Source organism: Diabrotica undecimpunctata, chromosome 8, assembly GCF_040954645.1.
Source record: "Diabrotica undecimpunctata isolate CICGRU chromosome 8, icDiaUnde3, whole genome shotgun sequence".
Lineage (NCBI taxonomy): Eukaryota > Metazoa > Arthropoda > Insecta > Coleoptera > Chrysomelidae > Diabrotica > Diabrotica undecimpunctata.
The window spans coordinates 30808601-30827818 of NC_092810.1; the positions used below are offsets into that span (position 1 = coordinate 30808601).

Sequence of the window (19218 nt, forward strand, 5' to 3'; positions counted from 1 at the left end):
AAAGGAGGTGGTTATCTGTGAAAGAAAAACAAATGATCAAATCGGTTTATGAGGGATTACGTAGAAGATAATTAACCACTTCAAAAACCTATTCATAAAGGACGTACAAAAATTATATAGGACGATACTACGAAAAGTATAATCCGAAGAAAAGTTCATGGATTTTATCTTAGGAACGAAATGCCCACGTTAAATGCTATTCAACGAGAAATTAATGCAGACGCAGATGATACTTTAAATAAAATATCCATGCGGATATTACAAAGAACATTATGTGAAATGGATTTTCGGTATGTAAACAGAAGTCGGAAAAGTTTGTTAATCGAGAGAGAGACGAACTAGTGATATGGCGGAGACAATATTTACAAAAAATTCGTGATTTTAGATGTCTTGGGACGTAAAATTTATTATCTGGACGAGACGTGGTAAAATGAGGGTCATACGAAATCCTAAGTATGGCTAGACTTAAATATTAAAAGTTCATCACAGGCGTTTCAACCGGCTTAAAAGCACCTTCGGGCAAAGAAAGACGCCTCAATATTATGCACATAGGAAGTGATTCAGGTTTCTCGAAAGGCAGATATAGTAGATTGACAAAAAAGCAAAAATATAGATTTTGATCAATACATGAAAAAAAGTTCAATTACTTAATGTAATACGGAAATATAAGACTTCCTACATCAGATTTGCATTAGACGAAATGGCACGTGAGCATGGCATCACTGTGTTAAGGATTCCACCGTATCATTGTGAATTAAATCCTATCAAACTGATGATATGGCACATATAAAAAATGAGGAAGCGTAAAAAAACATACCCTTTAAATTAAAAGATGTCAAATTATTATTAGAACAAACCATACAAAATATAACCGCTTCCAACTGGCAGTCATGCATTAAACATGCACAGAAAGAAGAAGATAAAATGTGCCCATTAAATTGCTTATTATCGAGTCCATTATTATTACTCCAGGAGAAGACAGTAGTGATGTTTAATTAACATCTGGTAAAGTGAATCAGCATAAAAAGATTTATTTTTAATAATAACTAATATACTTAGTTCTAGTGAATTTGTTTTTTGTTGCTGTTGTTGTTTTGTCATTTCCTTCTCCTACGAGGTTATATTATTGGAAGTACTTACCTAATAACTTTATTATTATTATGGCAAATTTGTTTCTCAATGTTTCTCTGTTTATTTTCTGTAAAGCAGTTGGTGTCTATATTTGAATATAAATTTTATTTTAAAAATATCAATAGGTACATAAGATTATTATTCCAATATCAGTACGTTTAAAGAAGTCTAATGTAAAAGGTTCCTTTCGAATTAGTCCTCACAATGATTTCCCTTATTTTAAAAATGTATACGCCACCATTGAACTACACTCGTCTCTCGTTTCGTGCCCCTCCTGAGTCTATCATTTTAAAGCGATACCCTGACAATCCTATTGAATTTGGACTATAGAACCGAGATAGACAAAACTGTACATTATCTGGTATTTCTGTAACATGTTAGTTAGTTAAATAGTGTGGAATCTGTCGACCACCATCCGAGTATGTCTCACCACTATCTGATGAAAATACAAATATCTATTCATTCATTCTGCTGGAATATAAAGATATTCTCAAATTTTATTTAATTTATATTTTCTTTTTCTTCTTTTTATGTAGAGATGACTTTCTGTTTTTCAATGTGCCTCCAATATGTTGTCGTTCCATCGTTTTTGTGATCTTCCTACTGATCGTCTTCCTATTGGGGAACCGTCTTTACTACTCTATTTGATGTCATTCGGCTTATATGATCGTTCCATTCTACTCTTCTATTTCTTACCCAGTCCTTAATGTTCTTCACCTTGCATCTACGTCGTATATCTGTACTTCTAGCTCTGTCCGATAGTGTTCTACTATCAATTTTTCAAGTGTTTTCATCTCTGCCATTTCTAACATCTTATTTATCCTCCCTGTGTCTGGTCGTGTTTCGGTTCTATATCTTAATTATACATATAATATTTACATAATCTTGTATTACAGGCAATGGAACATTTGCAAGCGTTCATAGGCGATTGCGACAGACGTACCGAATCTGCTAAGCAACGTTTGGCGGAAACCCAAGAAGAACTGTCGGCCGAGGTGGCCGTCAAAGCTAACAGTGTTCACGAACTAGCAGAGCAAATTGGTCAAAAATTGGCTAAAGCCGAACAGTTGGGAGAAGAAGGATTCGTCGATGAAAGCATGAAACTTATGGGAGAGGTAAGTTCTATTTTCATGTCTTCTCTCATTACTATTAACGGCTACTCAGAAAAGACATTCGGTTTGCATATTACTGTCTCGGGTTTTTACTATCTCACGATGTAGATCAGAAATCTTTCTGAGCAAGGAAAAATGGTGCTGTAATCAAAGGTACATAATATTGAATCATTCCATACCACTTTTGTGTTGATCTTATACACTTTTATATACCTGATTAACAAACCTCATAGCATGCCAGGTGATTTTCTATTAGTAAACAGGCATAACAGTGGAGATAAAACTCCAAAACTACCTTAATTTACTTCAAGATTGGCTTTACGAGTGAAAGATTATAATAATATAGCCAACACTTCGAAATATGTACAGATAACTTTCTCGACCAGACATACCTGTCATCAAGTTAACAATAAACCCATCCCGTGAAGAATGAAGTTAAATATTTGGTCCATCATCTTGACCAAAAATTGATGTAAAAAACACATATACATTCAAAAAATCAATAACCAAATATCAAAACCCAACCAATGAACTGGCTTATTGGCAAAAAATCAAAATTAACACTAGATTCCAAGCTAATAATATACATAATTATACTTGAACCCATCTGGACCTGCGGTATAGAAGTGTGAAGATGTGCAAAACCTACAAACACAAAAATCTTACAAATATGTAAGTCAAAAACGCTAAGGATAAGGGTACATGCTGCTTGATATACAGGGTGTCCCAGACTAAATTACCAACGCTATATCTCTTAAACGAATAAAGATTTTCGAATGGGACAAAAAGTGATCTATTCTACTTATAATACACTTTAATATGGCGTAGAAAAAATCATCCCTTAAATATTCATCCCTTAGTTACAACCCCTAACTTTAATTTTTTTAATGGTACCCTGTATATTTTTTTATAGTTTTAGATGTGGTCTTCTATCGTCTATTCAACAGATTTATTAAAAATAAAATCGATTTGTAAATAATCAAGAAATCAATTTTTTTTTTTAATTTTGTTAATTAAGTGTCCCAGACTAATTTATCCAGGCTATATTTATTAACAAAATAGAGATTTTTTAAAGGGACAAAAACTGGTCTATTCCATTTGTTATACACTTTAATATGGCGAAGAAAACATCATCCCCTAAATATTAATCTCTTAGTTACAAACCCTAACTTAAATTTTTTAATGGCACCCTGTACATTTTTTATAGTTTTGGATGTGGTCTTCTATCGTCTATTCAATCGATTTTTTAAAAATAAAATGGGTTTGTAAAGTATCAAGAAAATATCAGTTTATTTATTTTTGTTAAATTAATCAAGATAGCCTTAAAAAAAAGAATAGAAAAGAAATATTATGCTTTATTATCATTGAAAATTTTACTATTTTAACTACGTAGTATAACTTCTTACGTGCGTACGAAGTACACAGTGTTTTTATTTAAACATTATTTTTAATTTTTCAAAATTTGGTCTTTGTAGGAGCATACGTTATCTTCCAGTGTGCAAAATTAAGTGTGCAAAAATTAACAAAATACAATATTTGAAAAACTTTTGCGGTTATTTTACGTCTTGGATATTACCCTTAATTCAGGTTGCCATGATTTGATCTGTCAAATCAACAACTATTATTTTTGACATTTGGTATTAGACCAGTAATAATTATATTTGTTGTAATTGTGTATCTTTAACATTTCAATAAGCCTTATTTATTATTTTCGCCTGACGAGTACGTTGATATCATTTTGATTTATGGAGAATGCCTAAAAAATAGGAGAATTTCCCGACAATTATATCAAGAAAGGTTTCCAAATCGAAACATTCCAAGCGAAAAAACCTTTAAGAATTTGGAACGCTCACTTAGACAGGGACATTTTCCTAATAATAAAAGAGGTACAATTGAACGCACAGTAAGATGTAACCAAAACCTTATTAATGTACTAGCATATGTTAATTTTAATCCCAAGGTGTCTGTTAGAACTCTCGCCAGTGAATGTGGCATTCCAAAAAGTTCTGTGCATAGAATTCTCAAATATTTTAAGTACCATCCTTTTAAAGTGCACCTAGTTCAAGGATTATAGCCTGGTGATGACCAAAGACGTCCTGAATTTATTGCAAAAATTATGTTAAAAATCAGTGATGATCCACTTTTTTTATCAAAAATATTGTGAAGTGATGAGGCTAGATTTCACAATAATGGGTGTTGTCAACCATCACAATTCCAATTATTGGTCTCCCGTGAACCCACATTGGAAGATAGAAACAAGATAAATATGTGGTGCGGTTTATTTAATGGCCGTGTTATAGGTCCTTACTTTTTTAACGGCACTCTAACAGGTGTTCGATATTTAGACTTTTTAGAAAACATTCTACCCGATTTGCTAGAAGATATTCCTCTTCATGAGCGTCAAGAAATGTGGTGGCAACAAGACGGAGCTCTTCCACATAATGCGAGAATCGTTAGCGACCACCTACAAAACCGTTTTGATAACCACTGGATAGCAAACAACTCTCCAGAAATTATGTGGGCCGCACGTTCATGTGATTTGTCACCTCTTGACTCTTTCTTTTGGGGAGCGATAAAAGATATTGTTTGTCAATCAAAACCGCAAAATTTAGAGGAATTAAAAGAAAAAATAAGACAAGCATGTCGCCAAATTACTCCAGAAATGATTCGAGCCACATGTACCAGAAATCTTCTGGAACGATTCGAAATGTGTGTTGCAGCAGGTGGGTTACAATTCGAACATTTAATGCAAATAATATTAGTTAGAATTTTGAAAAATTAAAAATAACGTTTAAATAAAAAGACTGTGTACTTCGTACGCACGTAAGAAGTTATACTACGTAGTTAAAATAGTAAAATTTTCAATGATAATAAAGCATAATATTTCTTTTCTATTCTTTTTTTTAAGGCTATCTTGATTAATTTAACAAAAATAAATAAACTGATATTTTCTTGATACTTTACAAACCCATTTTATTTTTAAAAAATCGATTGAATAGACGATAGAAGACCACATCCAAAACTATAAAAAATGTACAGGGTGCCATTAAAAAATTTAAGTTAGGGGTTGTAACTAAGAGATTAATATTTAGGGGATGATGTTTTCTTCGCCATATTAAAGTGTATAACAAATGGAATAGACCAGTTTTTGTCCCTTTAAAAAATCTCTATTTTGTTAATAAATATAGCCTGGATAAATTAGTCTGGGACACTTAATTAACAAAATTAAAAAAAAAATTGATTTCTTGATTATTTACAAATCGATTTTATTTTTAATAAATCTGTTGAATAGACGATAGAAGACCACATCTAAAACTATAAAAAAATATACAGGGTACTATTAAAAAAATTTAAGTTAGGGGTTGTAACTAAGGGATGAATATTTAAGGGATGATTTTTTCTACGCCATATTAAAGTGTATTATAAGTAGAATAGATCACTTTTTGTCCCATTCGAAAATCTCTATTCGTTTAAGAGATATAGCGTTGGTAATTTAGTCTGGGACACCCTGTATATCCAGTTAAACTATCCATGAAGAACTGAGAATATCATTCATAAAAGATACTATACACAAACATGCACCTGAACACAGAAATAGAAAACCACAACAGTGAACTTATCAACGCCCTTGTCAATGCTCCAGCAAGAATTAGAAAACTGAAGAGGAAGTGACCAGAACATCTGGTTAGATGAATCAAGGTGAACCGTCACCACCCCAAGCCAATATCTTCAACTTTATTGAATACCTAGAATATAATGGGTAGATTGTAAATAAACATTTTAATAAAAACATGTAATATGGAGGACTGGAAATGACTAACCAAGGTAACAGCGCTCCAATGATCTATATTTACATTATCCAACAGAAACATACAAACTGTCCACACATTGAAGTTTTCAAGCAAAAATGCCACAAATAGCTGAAACTGTTGATTGCATCCCAAATCGAAGAGATTAGACTCAGCACCACGCTGTTTTCAGCGTTAACATCCATGTAAAAAAAATTCAACTCCGGTAACGTTATTGTTTGCATTCAGAGGAGGACTAGAAACGAGAGAGGCTCTGTACGCTTTTAACGTTCTCGCGCAAAGACGACTTGATATGAACCAGGATCTCTATGTCTGCCTTATAGATTATCAAAAATCTTTTGATAGAGTACATCAGAAACTCGTAAAACTGTTAAAAGGAAAGAATGTGGATAGTCGAGATATAAGGGTTATTGTCAATCTGTACTGGAATCAAAAAGCAAAGGTTAGAATCGAAAATGTCGATACAGAAACTATAGAAATCAATAGAGGTGTTAGACAAGGTTCCGTGCTGTCCCTATTGTTATTCAATCTGTACAGCGAAGCTATTTTAAGGAAGCAATATCAGAGGAACAACAGGGTATATCAATAAACGGAAAAATCTTGAACAACATAAGATTCCCAGACGACACCGCTGTTTTGGCAGACAGTTTAGAAGCACTGCAACGCTTAGTAAATATATTACATCAAGTCAGTATAAAATATGGACTACAAATGAACGTTAAGAAAACCAAGTGCACGATTATTTCTAAGCAACATACAGTAGGAAGGCTAGATATCGAGGGAAAACAAGTAGAAATAACTACAAATATCTGGAAAGCTGGACACTAAAAGGGGATAATATAAAGAAGTTGGAATCATTTGAGAGGTGGTGCTATAGAAGGATTTTGAAAATACCATGGACCCAACGAGTTACAAATATAGAAGTGTTAAGAAGGCTACAAAAGGATTGCGAGGTTATAAAGTACATCAAAACAAGGAAACTGGAATATTTAGGCCACATTACCAGATATATGTGCGAAATATGAGATATTAAGGCTCATAATGCAAGGTAAAAGCAAGGGTAAAAGATCCATAGGAGGACGAAGAATTCCCTGGCTAAGAATCCTAGGAGAGTGGTATAGTTGCAGCTCAGTAGATCTTTTCAGAGCAGTCGCCAATAAGGTACGGATAGCTGTGATAATAGCCAACCTCCGATAGGAGAAGGAACTACAAGAAGAAGAAGAACGTTATTGCACTCGTAATAAATTTATCTTAATATCGTTTTTGGAGTTTTTTGTATCAAAACATCTCATAAAACCATAAAATATAAGTAATTTGGCAACGTGTCGTAAATACTGTCTTTGTCATTTGTCAAGTATGCGCTGATCGCTATTTCGGATATTTCTGTTATGCGTTAACTTCAATTTTGATTATTAAAAAGTGGAGATAACATCTTGGTTAATTGACTTCCCTCTTGCTGCGGTTTTCGTCACTATTCTAAAAAACTCACGTCACAATGGTTCCCATAAGATAAGACATCAGATAAAACTTTTGAAAATCGATCAGGTTTATATATACTTCTTGAAATGTCTAATTCTTATCTTATTTTATTAAGGTGGATGAATTGAGGCAAAAGAAGCTAGACGCCGAACAGGAGTACCGCAACTCGATGCCGGCCAGCAGCTACCAACAACAAAAATTGCGAGTATGTGAAGTGTGTTCAGCCTACTTGGGTATCCACGATAATGACCGACGGTTAGCGGATCATTTCGGCGGTAAGCTTCATCTAGGATTCATCAAAATCAGAGAAAAACTCGCAGAATTAGAGGTAAGTTCTTTAAAAATACTTATTATATGTTACACATTGTTCAGAAGCACTCATTTTTTGGGGAATACTTATTACAAAATGTTCCTTTTATCTCAAGTAATTCAAGATATAAATATTATTGTATACGTATGTCTTAATGATAGTAATTTTTGACAGATTTGACATTTGGGAACCTGCCAAAAGATATTTGTTATCACTGAAACGTAATTTTGAAACTTTTTTACATTTCTAAATTTGAAGTACCAGTTTATCAGATGAGTCGACTTTCATTTACTTTAATCCTTCATTTTTAAACCAATTTTATATCTTACTTCGATCCTATTAGGTTTAGGGACACACTGTTTCATCATCAAACGATTACATTTATATTCAAAAGAATATTACTTACTTGTTTTAGTAGCATAGTATTTTAGACAAGTATTTTTTTGTTTAGAAAAATTCGGAAAAACGTAAGGAAGAAAAGAAAAAATCTGGTAGGGACCGAGATCGCGAGGAGAGAGACGATCGCTACGATAGACGATACAGAGAACATTACGTCGGTGGTAGAGAATTGGACAGAAGATCTAAAAGACATCGATCTAGGTCGAAGGATCGCAAAGACAGAGAGCGTAAAGATAAGGATAAAAGCAGAAGCAGTCGATATAGGTCAAGGTAAGTTTTATCTTGGATTTTTATTAAATTGTAAACCGAAAGAAGAAAAAATAAATATATGTTATAATTCGATGTCGAGACATCTCAGGCAACGCCCTACTCGCTCATAGTAAGGCTATATTTGGTACTATGGGTAAAGAGATTTATATATTTATTACTGAACGTGTTATTAACTAGAGGTTTGTTTACATTTGAAGCTATTGACGTTGCGTGTGATAGTGTTACGGAAATTCGGCGGTGATGTAATGAAGGCTTCCCACTTTCACAATGTAAACTTTCCACAGGTGAATGTTCCAAGAGAGAGTCTAAGTGCTGTGTTGTATATAAAACCTAGCTGTTTTAACAATATTGGGGAAGCAGAGGCATAAGCAATTGATCGATCCATAATCAATTTTTGATCTAATTAGTTCTATAGATCTGTAGAGCGATCAGAGCCCCAGTATCTATTTGACAATGTTTTCATTAGGTTAAGTTTCGTATTACAAATCAATATTAATTGCCTAATGTGTTCTTTTCAAGTAAGTTGATTATGAAACCACATTCCACACGAGAATTTCACACATGATTTGAAGGATAGCGATGTCTTGAAAAACTTGAAATTGGGATTATTTATTTGAGAAGTTCTTTTTTGCTGTTCCAAATGGCAACAAGTTTTAACCGACTCTTCATGTGCAATTTTGAAAGCCTTTGCAGCTTTTGACATCCAAAAAGACGACAGATTTGGTTTACTCTCAAATTGAATACTTCGAAGTTTAAGAATTGCTTCTGCCAAACCTAAATATGCGAGATATGCAACCCAGGAAGAGTTTTTAAACTTATCTGCGAGAACATTTTTTTGATTAATCATAAAAATTTCGACTTCCAGTTTTGAGAGTCCATACTCGATTTAGTACATTTCCGCGAGAGAGCCACCTCACTTCTGTATAATAAAGTAGGTCCGTATATTCAGCTTCATCGTCCTGACATAATTCACGAAATAGCCGCCATTAGCTGTGAATTGCTACTAAAATCAGTTATCTCATCAAGCTGAATAGCAAAATATTTAGCCTGTTTTAATGCGAAAATAACCTGTTTCTTCACATTTTCTGCTAATATAGAAATTTGTTCTTTCACAATTCTCGCAGAAAAGGACACTGAATTCAGTTTCTTCGCTTCTTTTTGACCACACATAATCTCTGCCATTTTTACAGCAGCTGGTTTAATCAAATCTTCGCCAATAGTGTATGGTTTCTTATTTCGAGCAATCAGCCAGGCTACTTCAAAGCTAGCCTTTGATGCTGAACGCTGATCAAATGTACCAAACAAGTTGCTATTCAATCTTTGTCTTTTAACAGATATTTCTATATTTGCAAAGTATTCTCGGAGTTTGGAAGAGAGGTGTTAATGCAAATTATCTAAATATTTCTTCAATTAACTTTTTTTGAAATATTCTGAAGTCAGTAACTTCATACATACAACACACTGGTTTCATTGTACCATTGTCTTCTATTTGTATAAAACGGTAATTAAGGAATTCTCTTGGTATGTTCTTTTTCTATTTGCTGCCATCTTAAAATAATATTTGTAAAATACTTGAATTAAATTTTCAAATTGCGGCTTACCTTGATCGATATATCGATGATTAATGATAAAATGGTACTCTTGTTAGCAACTAACTAGTAAAAACACGCTCTCTGACTCGTCAATGTATTTGTATCTTGATGGCATGGCACGGACTGAGCAGGTAGCCGGGGCACCTGGTTACTGACAAATAACAGTAGCTAATAGTTATCCAATAAATAAGTTACCAGTTATTCAGTTATTTTTTATATCAAGCCAGTTACTTGACTAAACGATAATGCGGTCCGGTATTACTCGCTTCTAATGAGTACTTTCCGCATTTTAACTATCTGAATAACCGTCTACCAAAATGTTGCCGTCTAACCGGCTGTGCTTTACTGCGCAAAGATATAACTCGAGAACACTCTAGTGGTGGGGAGTGAGATGGCGTGGCCGTCTAACCGGCTGTGCTTTACTGCGCAAAGATATAACTCGAGAACACTCTAGTGGTGGGGAGTGAGATGGCGTGGCCTGCATATCTCGCTAAATTGTTAAGTTGAAAAAAATACTAACAGGTTTATAAAATAGCAAATTAAAAATATATGTTTTACTCAAAAAGTTTCATTTTTACCCCCAAAAATTTCATTTTTAACCCATTTGGGGTAATTTAACCCGGTTCCACGACCGCTGGTCTATAGGAATCGGGGAAATTTTTGGCTTTTGAGAAATGGGAGAATGATAGATTTTGACCAAACAGATAGGTACTGGTGTCGTTGATAGATGAAGTTAAATAATTGAAGCATGTAATTTTTAGGAGACGTGGGTAGGTGTTTTAAGAAAATAATTAGGATATTGTCAGGCCTAGGACTTATTTCCTTTAGAATATTAAGTGATTTGTTTAGTTCTTGTAACGTGAGAGGAGCGTTTAATGGAATGTTGTAATTTTGGAGAGGTTAGACCTTTCGGCTTCTAGTGTATTTTTCTAGTTTGATTTATTAAACATTGAGCTCTAGCTTTCATTTTTTGTAGTTAAATTTATTTTCGAGCGTTTCATGCTTCTTAAATCTATTAAAAGCTGTTCTGCTGGCACGTACTGCTTCGTTACACTCCTTTTCTACCAAGGAAAGGGATATGATTTTCAATGGGCTTTGTTTTGCCAATGAAAAACTCCGCACTCTGCAAGATGACACTATTAAAAGCACCTAAAGAATCATTTATATTATCATTCAGTATGAAATTCTCCAAAGCAGAATTTATATTCCATTTGGGCAAGGCTGACCTGAAAGATTCTTAATGGTAATAGGAGGATGGTCACTACCATAGAGAACATTCAAAGAGAGACGTGGAGCTAGACCTGGATCACGCAAGCTTAAATCTATCACGGAGGATTCTCCAGTGCAGATGTTAAATCTTGTACGTGATCCGTCGTTTAGAAAACTTAATTGAAGGTCCTGCTTTACCTTTTTCTTGAATATTCATTCAATATTTCTTTAAATATTCATATAATAGCTGAGCAACTAGATGGAAAGTAAATGTTACATGTAAAACTGTTGAAAGTTATTTCAGTAAAAACAAAGTAATGGTAAATGCATACCGTCACAACTGACATTAACGACATAAACTTTTCTATAACTTCGTTATTTAGGCAATTTCTAACATTCTCTTTTTATTTTTCAGGTCTAGAAGCCGTGACCGCGATCGCAGTCGCAGATCCCACTCGCGCCATTCGAGTTCAAGCGACAAAAAAAGGGATAGGGATAGAGATTAATAGTACAGTAATTTATGGTTCGTATTAAGCGTTTTTGAGAAAGATGCCGAAAAATGTCTACACACCGGTTTTATGTTCAGAGTATTACTTTAATGATAGCCTCGATGAGTTGCTGTGCTCGATATTTTCATATTTTGTGGTGTACTAGAGTGATCCGCATCAACACATCAGTCTTGGATTTCTTGACATTCAAAATGTTTCACCAAATTAGTAACTTATGTCTTAATGTGATATTGTTGATCTTAACAGAAAGTTTATGCAGACTTCAAATATTACATTTCGAGAATACATTATTGAGCAGATTATTCCACTCGTTTAGTCTTTTATACTCCTTTTTTTTATTACCTAGTTGATGTATTCACCATTAGCACTATCCACTTAGCTCATAGACATCTTGGCGTGAATGGAAGTTTCACTAAAGCAGATTCAATATTAAACCATTGTGTGTAGATGTTTTACTGTTATATCTGAATAATATTTTAATTATTCGTTGTTTCTTTCTCGAAAGTAAAATGACTAGATCGTTATTGTGTGGTTTCTAGCAACAAGCAACAGGACTGCAAAAAAAATAAATAGATGAACCTTCATTTTAAACAAATATTATCTCTTCCTTTTTACGCAATTTACTGCAGTACTATATACCAAAAAGGTCTATAATTGTTTATGTAATTGTATCATATTGGTAACATTATGATAGAATTCCCCATGTTATGTAACTTCCTACAGAAATGTAAACTGAAAAGTCACTAAGTTCTTTATTTAATTTTTCGTGTAGTTTGGTATAAAAATAAAGTTGTAGATATTATTTTAGATAAGTTTATTGATGTTATAATCATAATGCTTTCAAATAAATATTAAGGGAAATGTGGTATTTATTTATTTCTGCAATTTTTGTAAAAGCGGCAACAATGCGATGAAAAAGAATTGATTTGGACCTACTTTTAAACGAAAAATTTCACACGAAGTAGTGAAAACGTGATATTTATTTATTTTTCTGCGATATTTGTAAAATCGACAATGTGCTTACATTTCGCGCTCAGTAGTGAAAATGTATTTATTATTTTTCTGCGATTTTTTTTCAAAGTAGCAACAACCCGCTGAAGCTAAATTAATTTGGACCTACTTTTAAACGAAAAATTTCGCAAGTAGTGAAAACGTGATTTATATTTCTGTGAGTTTAGTGTAAAAGTGACAACAATGCACTAAAGCTGAATTGTTTTAGACCCACTTTTAAACGAAAAATTTCGCACGAATTAGGGAAAATGCCATATTTATTTATTTTTCTGCGATTTTTATAAAAGTGACAACAATGCTCTGAAGTTGAGTTGATTTGAACCTAATTTTAAACAAATTTCGCGCGAACTAGTAATAAAGTCGTATTTATTTTTTTGGGTTCCAATTTTGCGCCAAGAAGTAAAAATGCTGTATGTATTTATTTATTTTTCTGCTATTTTTATAAAAGTGGAATATCGGATCGCTCAACTCAAGGGACCAAGAAATAACCAAAGTGCTGATAGAGAAACAAATAGACATATGCGCTCTATAGGAAACAAAAAAGAAAGGAAAAAGACAATAAAAATTAGATGATATATCTACTAATCTGTAGTGGAGTAGTCAAAGAAGGTGTAGCCTTACTAATACACGAAAATTACCAAAATCACATCAAAGAGTGTCAATACATATCTGAAAGGATGAATTAGTTGTAATATTTTAATTAGACTATGTAAAAATCGGATTATAAACACACAATTTTGCAAAAATGAGCAAAGTATTCCTGAAATAATCATGTTTCAAGAAAAAACTGCTATATGATCTAAGTAAATATTGAAACATTTGGTAAACAGTGTGAAACTTAATTTTATTCCTATCTTAACAATATAGTAGAGTCAGAAAAAAAAAACAAAAATTAGAAGATCTACATAAACACCATAGACGTATATGTTAATATATACGTCTATGATAATAACCCCTTTTTATTCACAAAGTTGCGCCAAATTTAGACAACTTACAGTTCATATTTACAATGTTGCCAGAATTTCAATTTGCTTAAATTAACTTAAAAGTCCATGGTATCATCAAATAATATAGATGCATATGCGTATATATTCTTTGATATCATGGTCAAACGGATTTGCAGAGTACATATTTTTAGGAATTGTTCTATATGGAGCTCAAATACAGGGTAAAAATTTTGATTTAGCGTAGTTTGAAAGATTTTTGAAGCGAATTTTTTAAAGCTATTTTTTTATCATCAGATGATAATGTTGGATCTGACTTTGTGTTATTAAGATGTTCCTTCCCAAAATTCACCACTTTCTCTGTAATCTATTTCAAAGGTAATATCCATCCATTGGTAAACCTCTAGGAGAGATATTTCCTTCATAATTCTAGCACAGATTCGATTGTATTGATATCTGTTTTGATATTGGGATCTCTCTTGATTTTGTATTAAAGAAAAGACATTGTTTGGTTGAAATGTAGTGTCTAATAGCCTCTTGTATAATATAATCCTAATAATGACTATTTTACCCTTAACAGACAGAGATAAGAGAAGAAATTTAAACATTCAAGATAAATTATTAAATGATGTATTTGGATATTATCAAGAGGTTTGTGTAAAATATAGTTTGACTGAAAAAACAGTTTTTCTGTCATTTTAAATCGCAATATAACTAGTAGATGGCTACATACTATGATTAAATCAATAAATTAACAAAATAAAGTATTGATAGATTGACATAGCTGTATTTGGTATTGCATCTCCAAATAATAATGATTCAACAATATATGTATTTATTAATATCAACAATGTCTACTGAGGATGGACCTATGAATAAATATTTGGAACTGGACAGAACTTTGAAAGATATTTGTGATAATTGAAAACATTTTTGGTGGAGCCAAGATGCTATTGTCACACTGTACCTTATTTAATAATTATTCCCCAATTAACTGCTACAGACGAATTAAATGCCTAACATCCAATTTGTGGCTGCATGTAAAAATGCTTTAATTGACAAATAACTATACATTTGTGACCATCTCTGTAAAATAATTTATTTACTAAACTACAATATTAGAATCATTTCTATAATGTTTCACTTGTGATTTTTCTCTCTTAATCATCAGCCTTTCTTTGGCAGCCCTTTCTAGTCTTCGTCTAGCCCTCTCTTGACTTTCTACACTAGGCTCTGGTGGAACCATCAATACCCCTCTAACAGCCTTCCTAATTTTTTCCAAACAATCAGCTAAATTTAACTGTTGTGATCTTGTAACATCTGATCTGAATATTAGGTATCCTTCTTTGGTTAATTGGGTACTAAACTAAAAGAAAAGTGAAATGAATACATAATAATAACTCTGGTAATTTTAAAACAAAAAATACTATGCAATTTTGTATTTCACACAACATAATTTAAATACTTCACTTTTTCAGCCATTTTTTCTTTAATTTTCTCATTCAACCATTTAGCGGATTGCAAATGAAATCGTACGTCCACCTTGGTATTTACTTTGTTTACATTCTGTCCCCCAGGACCACTACTTCTACTGTAACTAATATCCAATTCTTCCATGGGGATATATCCAATAAATTCATTTGTATTGCTTGGAGGCTAAAACACACTGTCGAATAAAATATCTGATGATATCAATCATTAGTATATGTACTCACCTGAGGGGTTGTTATTTTTAAGGTACTATTTGGATATAAATATTCTAGTGAGATCGCACTTTTGTAGGAAGTTACTGGTCTGTACACTTGAGTCGACTGAAATAAATTGTAAATCTTGACATGTTGTATAAGTTCGACAGTGGCCCTTTTAAAAATATTCATTTTTTTTATTAATGAATTAATTCAGTTCATTTAATTCTATAAACTTAGGTTATGTATTGTGATTGAGAATGAATTTGGACATTGTTAACGAGAAGGCAACCAAAGTATAGCTGCAAATGTCAACCATGGAACAAAATATTTCGGTTTGGCAGTGTTTGCATGTTTTTATAATATATACGTTGTATGCTTCAAATGTAAAGAGAGAAAGCTTTTAACATTTAAAAAAGTACATTTTGATTATATTATTTTATGAATTCTTAAATTTTTTATTTATATAAAACAAGAACGAGAAATTATGTGTTTCTTTCGAGAATAATTGCAGTTAATTATTAGAAAGTTTTTTTGCAATTGCCCTTTGACACCGAACTTGATAGATTAACGGATAGATTTGGCAATCCTCAAACCACCAGTTGCCAGATTGCAAAAGATGTTTTTTGCAATTACTCTCGAAAGAAAAAAATATTTACTTGTTATTGTTTATATAAATTAAAAAATTTTAAAATTGATAAAATTTAAAAATTTTAGAATATAATCAAAATATATTCATTAAAATCTTTCTCTCTTTATATTTAAAGCATACAAAATATGCCAACATTGCCAAACCCAAATATTTTGTTCCATGGTTGACATTTGAGGCTATCTTCTGATTGTCGCCTTGTTAACGATGACCGTAAATTCTTCTTTACAAATGAACTTGTGGCTGGAAATTCTATTTATAAGACACTGTATTTAATAACCAAAAGATGAATTATAGCTTTAATTTGACTTATGTCAAACATTTGAATTTTGTTTACAATTCTTTTAATTTTTGTCGTTAACGTTTACAATTTATGTTAAACAATGGAGTCCTTCCTCGATCCTGTAGTAACAGTTCCAGAACCAACGCCAATTGATAAATATATTTATTCACCAATTGTTCCTGAAGTTTCCATGATTAGTAATACTAGAACTACTGTTGACAATTTTTGCTCTCAAGAAAATATTTGGGAAATGAAACAAAGAGGAATGGAGAAATATCTAGATAACATGCCTATACGGGATCAACAGAGTTTTATGCCTTTTGGTTACAAACATTTGCAAGCAGAATTTGCCAAAAAGCAAGTACGATTTGAAAGTCCTGTATCTCAGCAAACACATGGTGAATCCCAAAAATATTTATCAAAAAATGTGGACTATTGTAGGGTAGAAGCTGGTTGCAGCTACCAAAATTTTAGTGCAATAAGGAAACAAAATGGAGAGGACTGTAGGAATCCAAATAGTTTCGAACAAATGTATATGGCGAATATTCCCGATAGAAAATTAGATTTAAGTATTATCGACGTGCCACGAGTAGCTAATACTATTAACAAAATTAATATTGGTGATACAGTCCCATCCAATAAGGATCTCAAAGAGAAACAATATGAAAATGTATCACATAAAAATTTGCAAGACGAGACAGTTAAACAGAATAGTGATAACCACACAGAAGATAAGGCAGCAGAAAATAAAGAAAACACAATACCAAAATCATACCAACACTTTTTAGAACTACAGAAAAAAATTGCTCCTAAAAGAAAAATACACAATGATTCTGTAACTGATATTTTTAATTACAAAAAAAATATTGCTACTAATAACCAAAATACTAGCCCTTTATTTCAGCAGAATACTGGACAGATTTTAAATAATAATAGTGATAGTAGACTCCAAGAGAAATATGACAAAGTTTTTGATACAGGTTTTCAACAGAAGTGCCAAGCATATCAAGAAAGTGTTCAACCCCAAACTAAACAATACACAGGTGCTTATAATACATCTGTTCAAACATTACTACCATATCAACCTTCTTATGTACACCCTTTGAATCAAAAGTGTAATATGGAGACTCAAACAAATTATGAAGATGTGTCAGAATCGAAAGCTTTGGAGAATAGGAGAAATGGAGAACTTAATAACTCAGATCTTTTAAAAATTATTGCACAGCAAAATGAACAGCTACTGATATTGCAAAAACAGGTAAATTTATACCCCAAAGTTCTAATTTATGGACTTGTGATGGACCATGTGATTCATATTAATTATACATTAAATTAACGAAAATAATTTCTTGTTAGATAATGCTGTGATAGTCAATTATAATTACAGGTGGCCATGCTATTAGAAAGAGACAGGAACTATTCAAAACCCATAGAGGCATCTTCAGATCAAGATAAAAAAATTGCTGATTCTCAGAAATATGGTCATATATCGACACCCCAGAAGAATCACTTCAGGCAAGAAAATACAATAACACAACAGGCTAGTATGTATCAGGATAACCAGAGGAAATGGGGAACTTCAAAATTTTCTATTAATTTGACTACAAGTTTTGATATGCCTCTAAGAGGACAACCAAAGCAGAATTTTATTAATAATGAGCCAAAAATTCAGGTAAGGAATCATTTTATTTTGTTTACATTTCAATCTAGATGATCAATTGTGATAGTTATTAGCTTGTTACTTTTGGTTACATAATTGAATAAAACAAACTTTAAGCTTATCTCAAACCACTTCCCTCTATAATTTTCATAACAGTTGCTTTTTATTCCCTCCTTTCTTAGAAGTTCTTTTCATTCCTTTTTGGTTTATTCCCATAATTATTTAATTCAATCTTTTACTAATTCTTTTCATCTCATATTTTCTCTAGTTCTATATTGTTATTACTGATCTTTGATATAGTTAGCAACTTCCTAATTACTTATTTATACTTTTTTCCAGTGTTTTTTATTGATTGATTAAATTATTTTTAGGAGTTAACAGAATCAGACTTGTCTACGAAAAACGACAATGATCTACTCCAATCAATACATTTCCAGGAACCTTTAATGGTGAGAGAGGAATGTCCCAGTCCACTGCCGAGCATCAACATCAACATGGATGATTACGAAAGCTCTGATGACGAATCATCGTCCACAGAAATGGGTACAACGCTTTATAATAACCTAATGGGACAAGTAAACAATATTTTACAAAGAGCTCACATACAAACAAACGATTTTAGGCAAAAAGGGCCAGAAGGGGAAAAGAGTCGAAATAAGACCTTGAACAAAGTGAAAGAAGCAACTCTGAAACATTTAAAGAGTTTAGGAGTAACGATTGATGATCAATGTGGTTTAGAAGGTATGAGTGGCCGAAGCCCGTCTGATCTGAGTCTTACTGGGAAACAACTGTTAAATAAGTACTTACCGTCAGATAAACTACAAGAACAACTGAGAAATGAACCGTGTGGAGGAATCCTAGAACCAAGACCTGAGTTTTCTTTGGCTAGTTTGGAATATATGAGGAAATATAATTTGATTTCTAAAGAGAAAATGCCAGAAATGGCACAGTTACCTAAAGCGCAACAAAGAGAATATTGGACCTAACTGCAATACAAATGCGGTCTAAACTTTTGTAAATATCTTTATTTGTATACTATAAATATTTTATTTTAACAAAGCTTCTTTATATTATCCTCTTTTTTCTGTACTAATCCTAAAAAGTGAACTTGCTACCTTTAATTGATAGTTTCAAGTGAATCAAGTCAGTCCATGATGGAGTAGTAC

At 32.4% G+C, this 19218-nt stretch overlaps 3 protein-coding genes across 4 annotated transcripts in view; 2 read left to right on the forward strand and 1 right to left on the reverse strand.

Moving 5' to 3' along the window:
- Window positions 1-12675, forward strand: part of LOC140447379 (putative RNA-binding protein Luc7-like 2) — a 59164-nt gene extending 46489 nt beyond the window's left edge. For both annotated transcript variants that reach the window (XM_072539990.1, XM_072539991.1), the window contains exons 4-7: window positions 2028-2246; window positions 7647-7859; window positions 8293-8510; window positions 11727-12675. In XM_072539990.1, the coding sequence (XP_072396091.1) occupies window positions 2028-2246; window positions 7647-7859; window positions 8293-8510; window positions 11727-11817 (741 nt within the window). In that variant the 3' untranslated portion in view covers window positions 11818-12675. The remainder of the gene's footprint in view (window positions 1-2027; window positions 2247-7646; window positions 7860-8292; window positions 8511-11726) is intronic.
- A 2183-nt stretch (window positions 12676-14858) lies between these two features.
- Window positions 14859-15751, reverse strand: LOC140448347 (large ribosomal subunit protein mL62-like). Its single transcript, XM_072541434.1, has 3 exons — window positions 15491-15751; window positions 15246-15431; window positions 14859-15141 (listed from the first exon to the last, which is right to left on the reverse strand). Exons 1-3 carry the CDS (start codon window positions 15650-15652, stop codon window positions 14881-14883), a joined length of 609 nt encoding a protein of 202 aa, XP_072397535.1. The 5' UTR covers window positions 15653-15751; the 3' UTR covers window positions 14859-14880.
- Window positions 15752-16376: 625 nt separating this feature from the next.
- On the forward strand, window positions 16377-19125 carry LOC140447380 (uncharacterized). The gene is made up of 3 exons (XM_072539992.1): window positions 16377-17650; window positions 17780-18064; window positions 18424-19125. Exons 1-3 carry the CDS (start codon window positions 16493-16495, stop codon window positions 19036-19038), a joined length of 2058 nt encoding a protein of 685 aa, XP_072396093.1. The 5' UTR covers window positions 16377-16492; the 3' UTR covers window positions 19039-19125.
- Window positions 19126-19218: the final 93 nt, after the last annotated feature.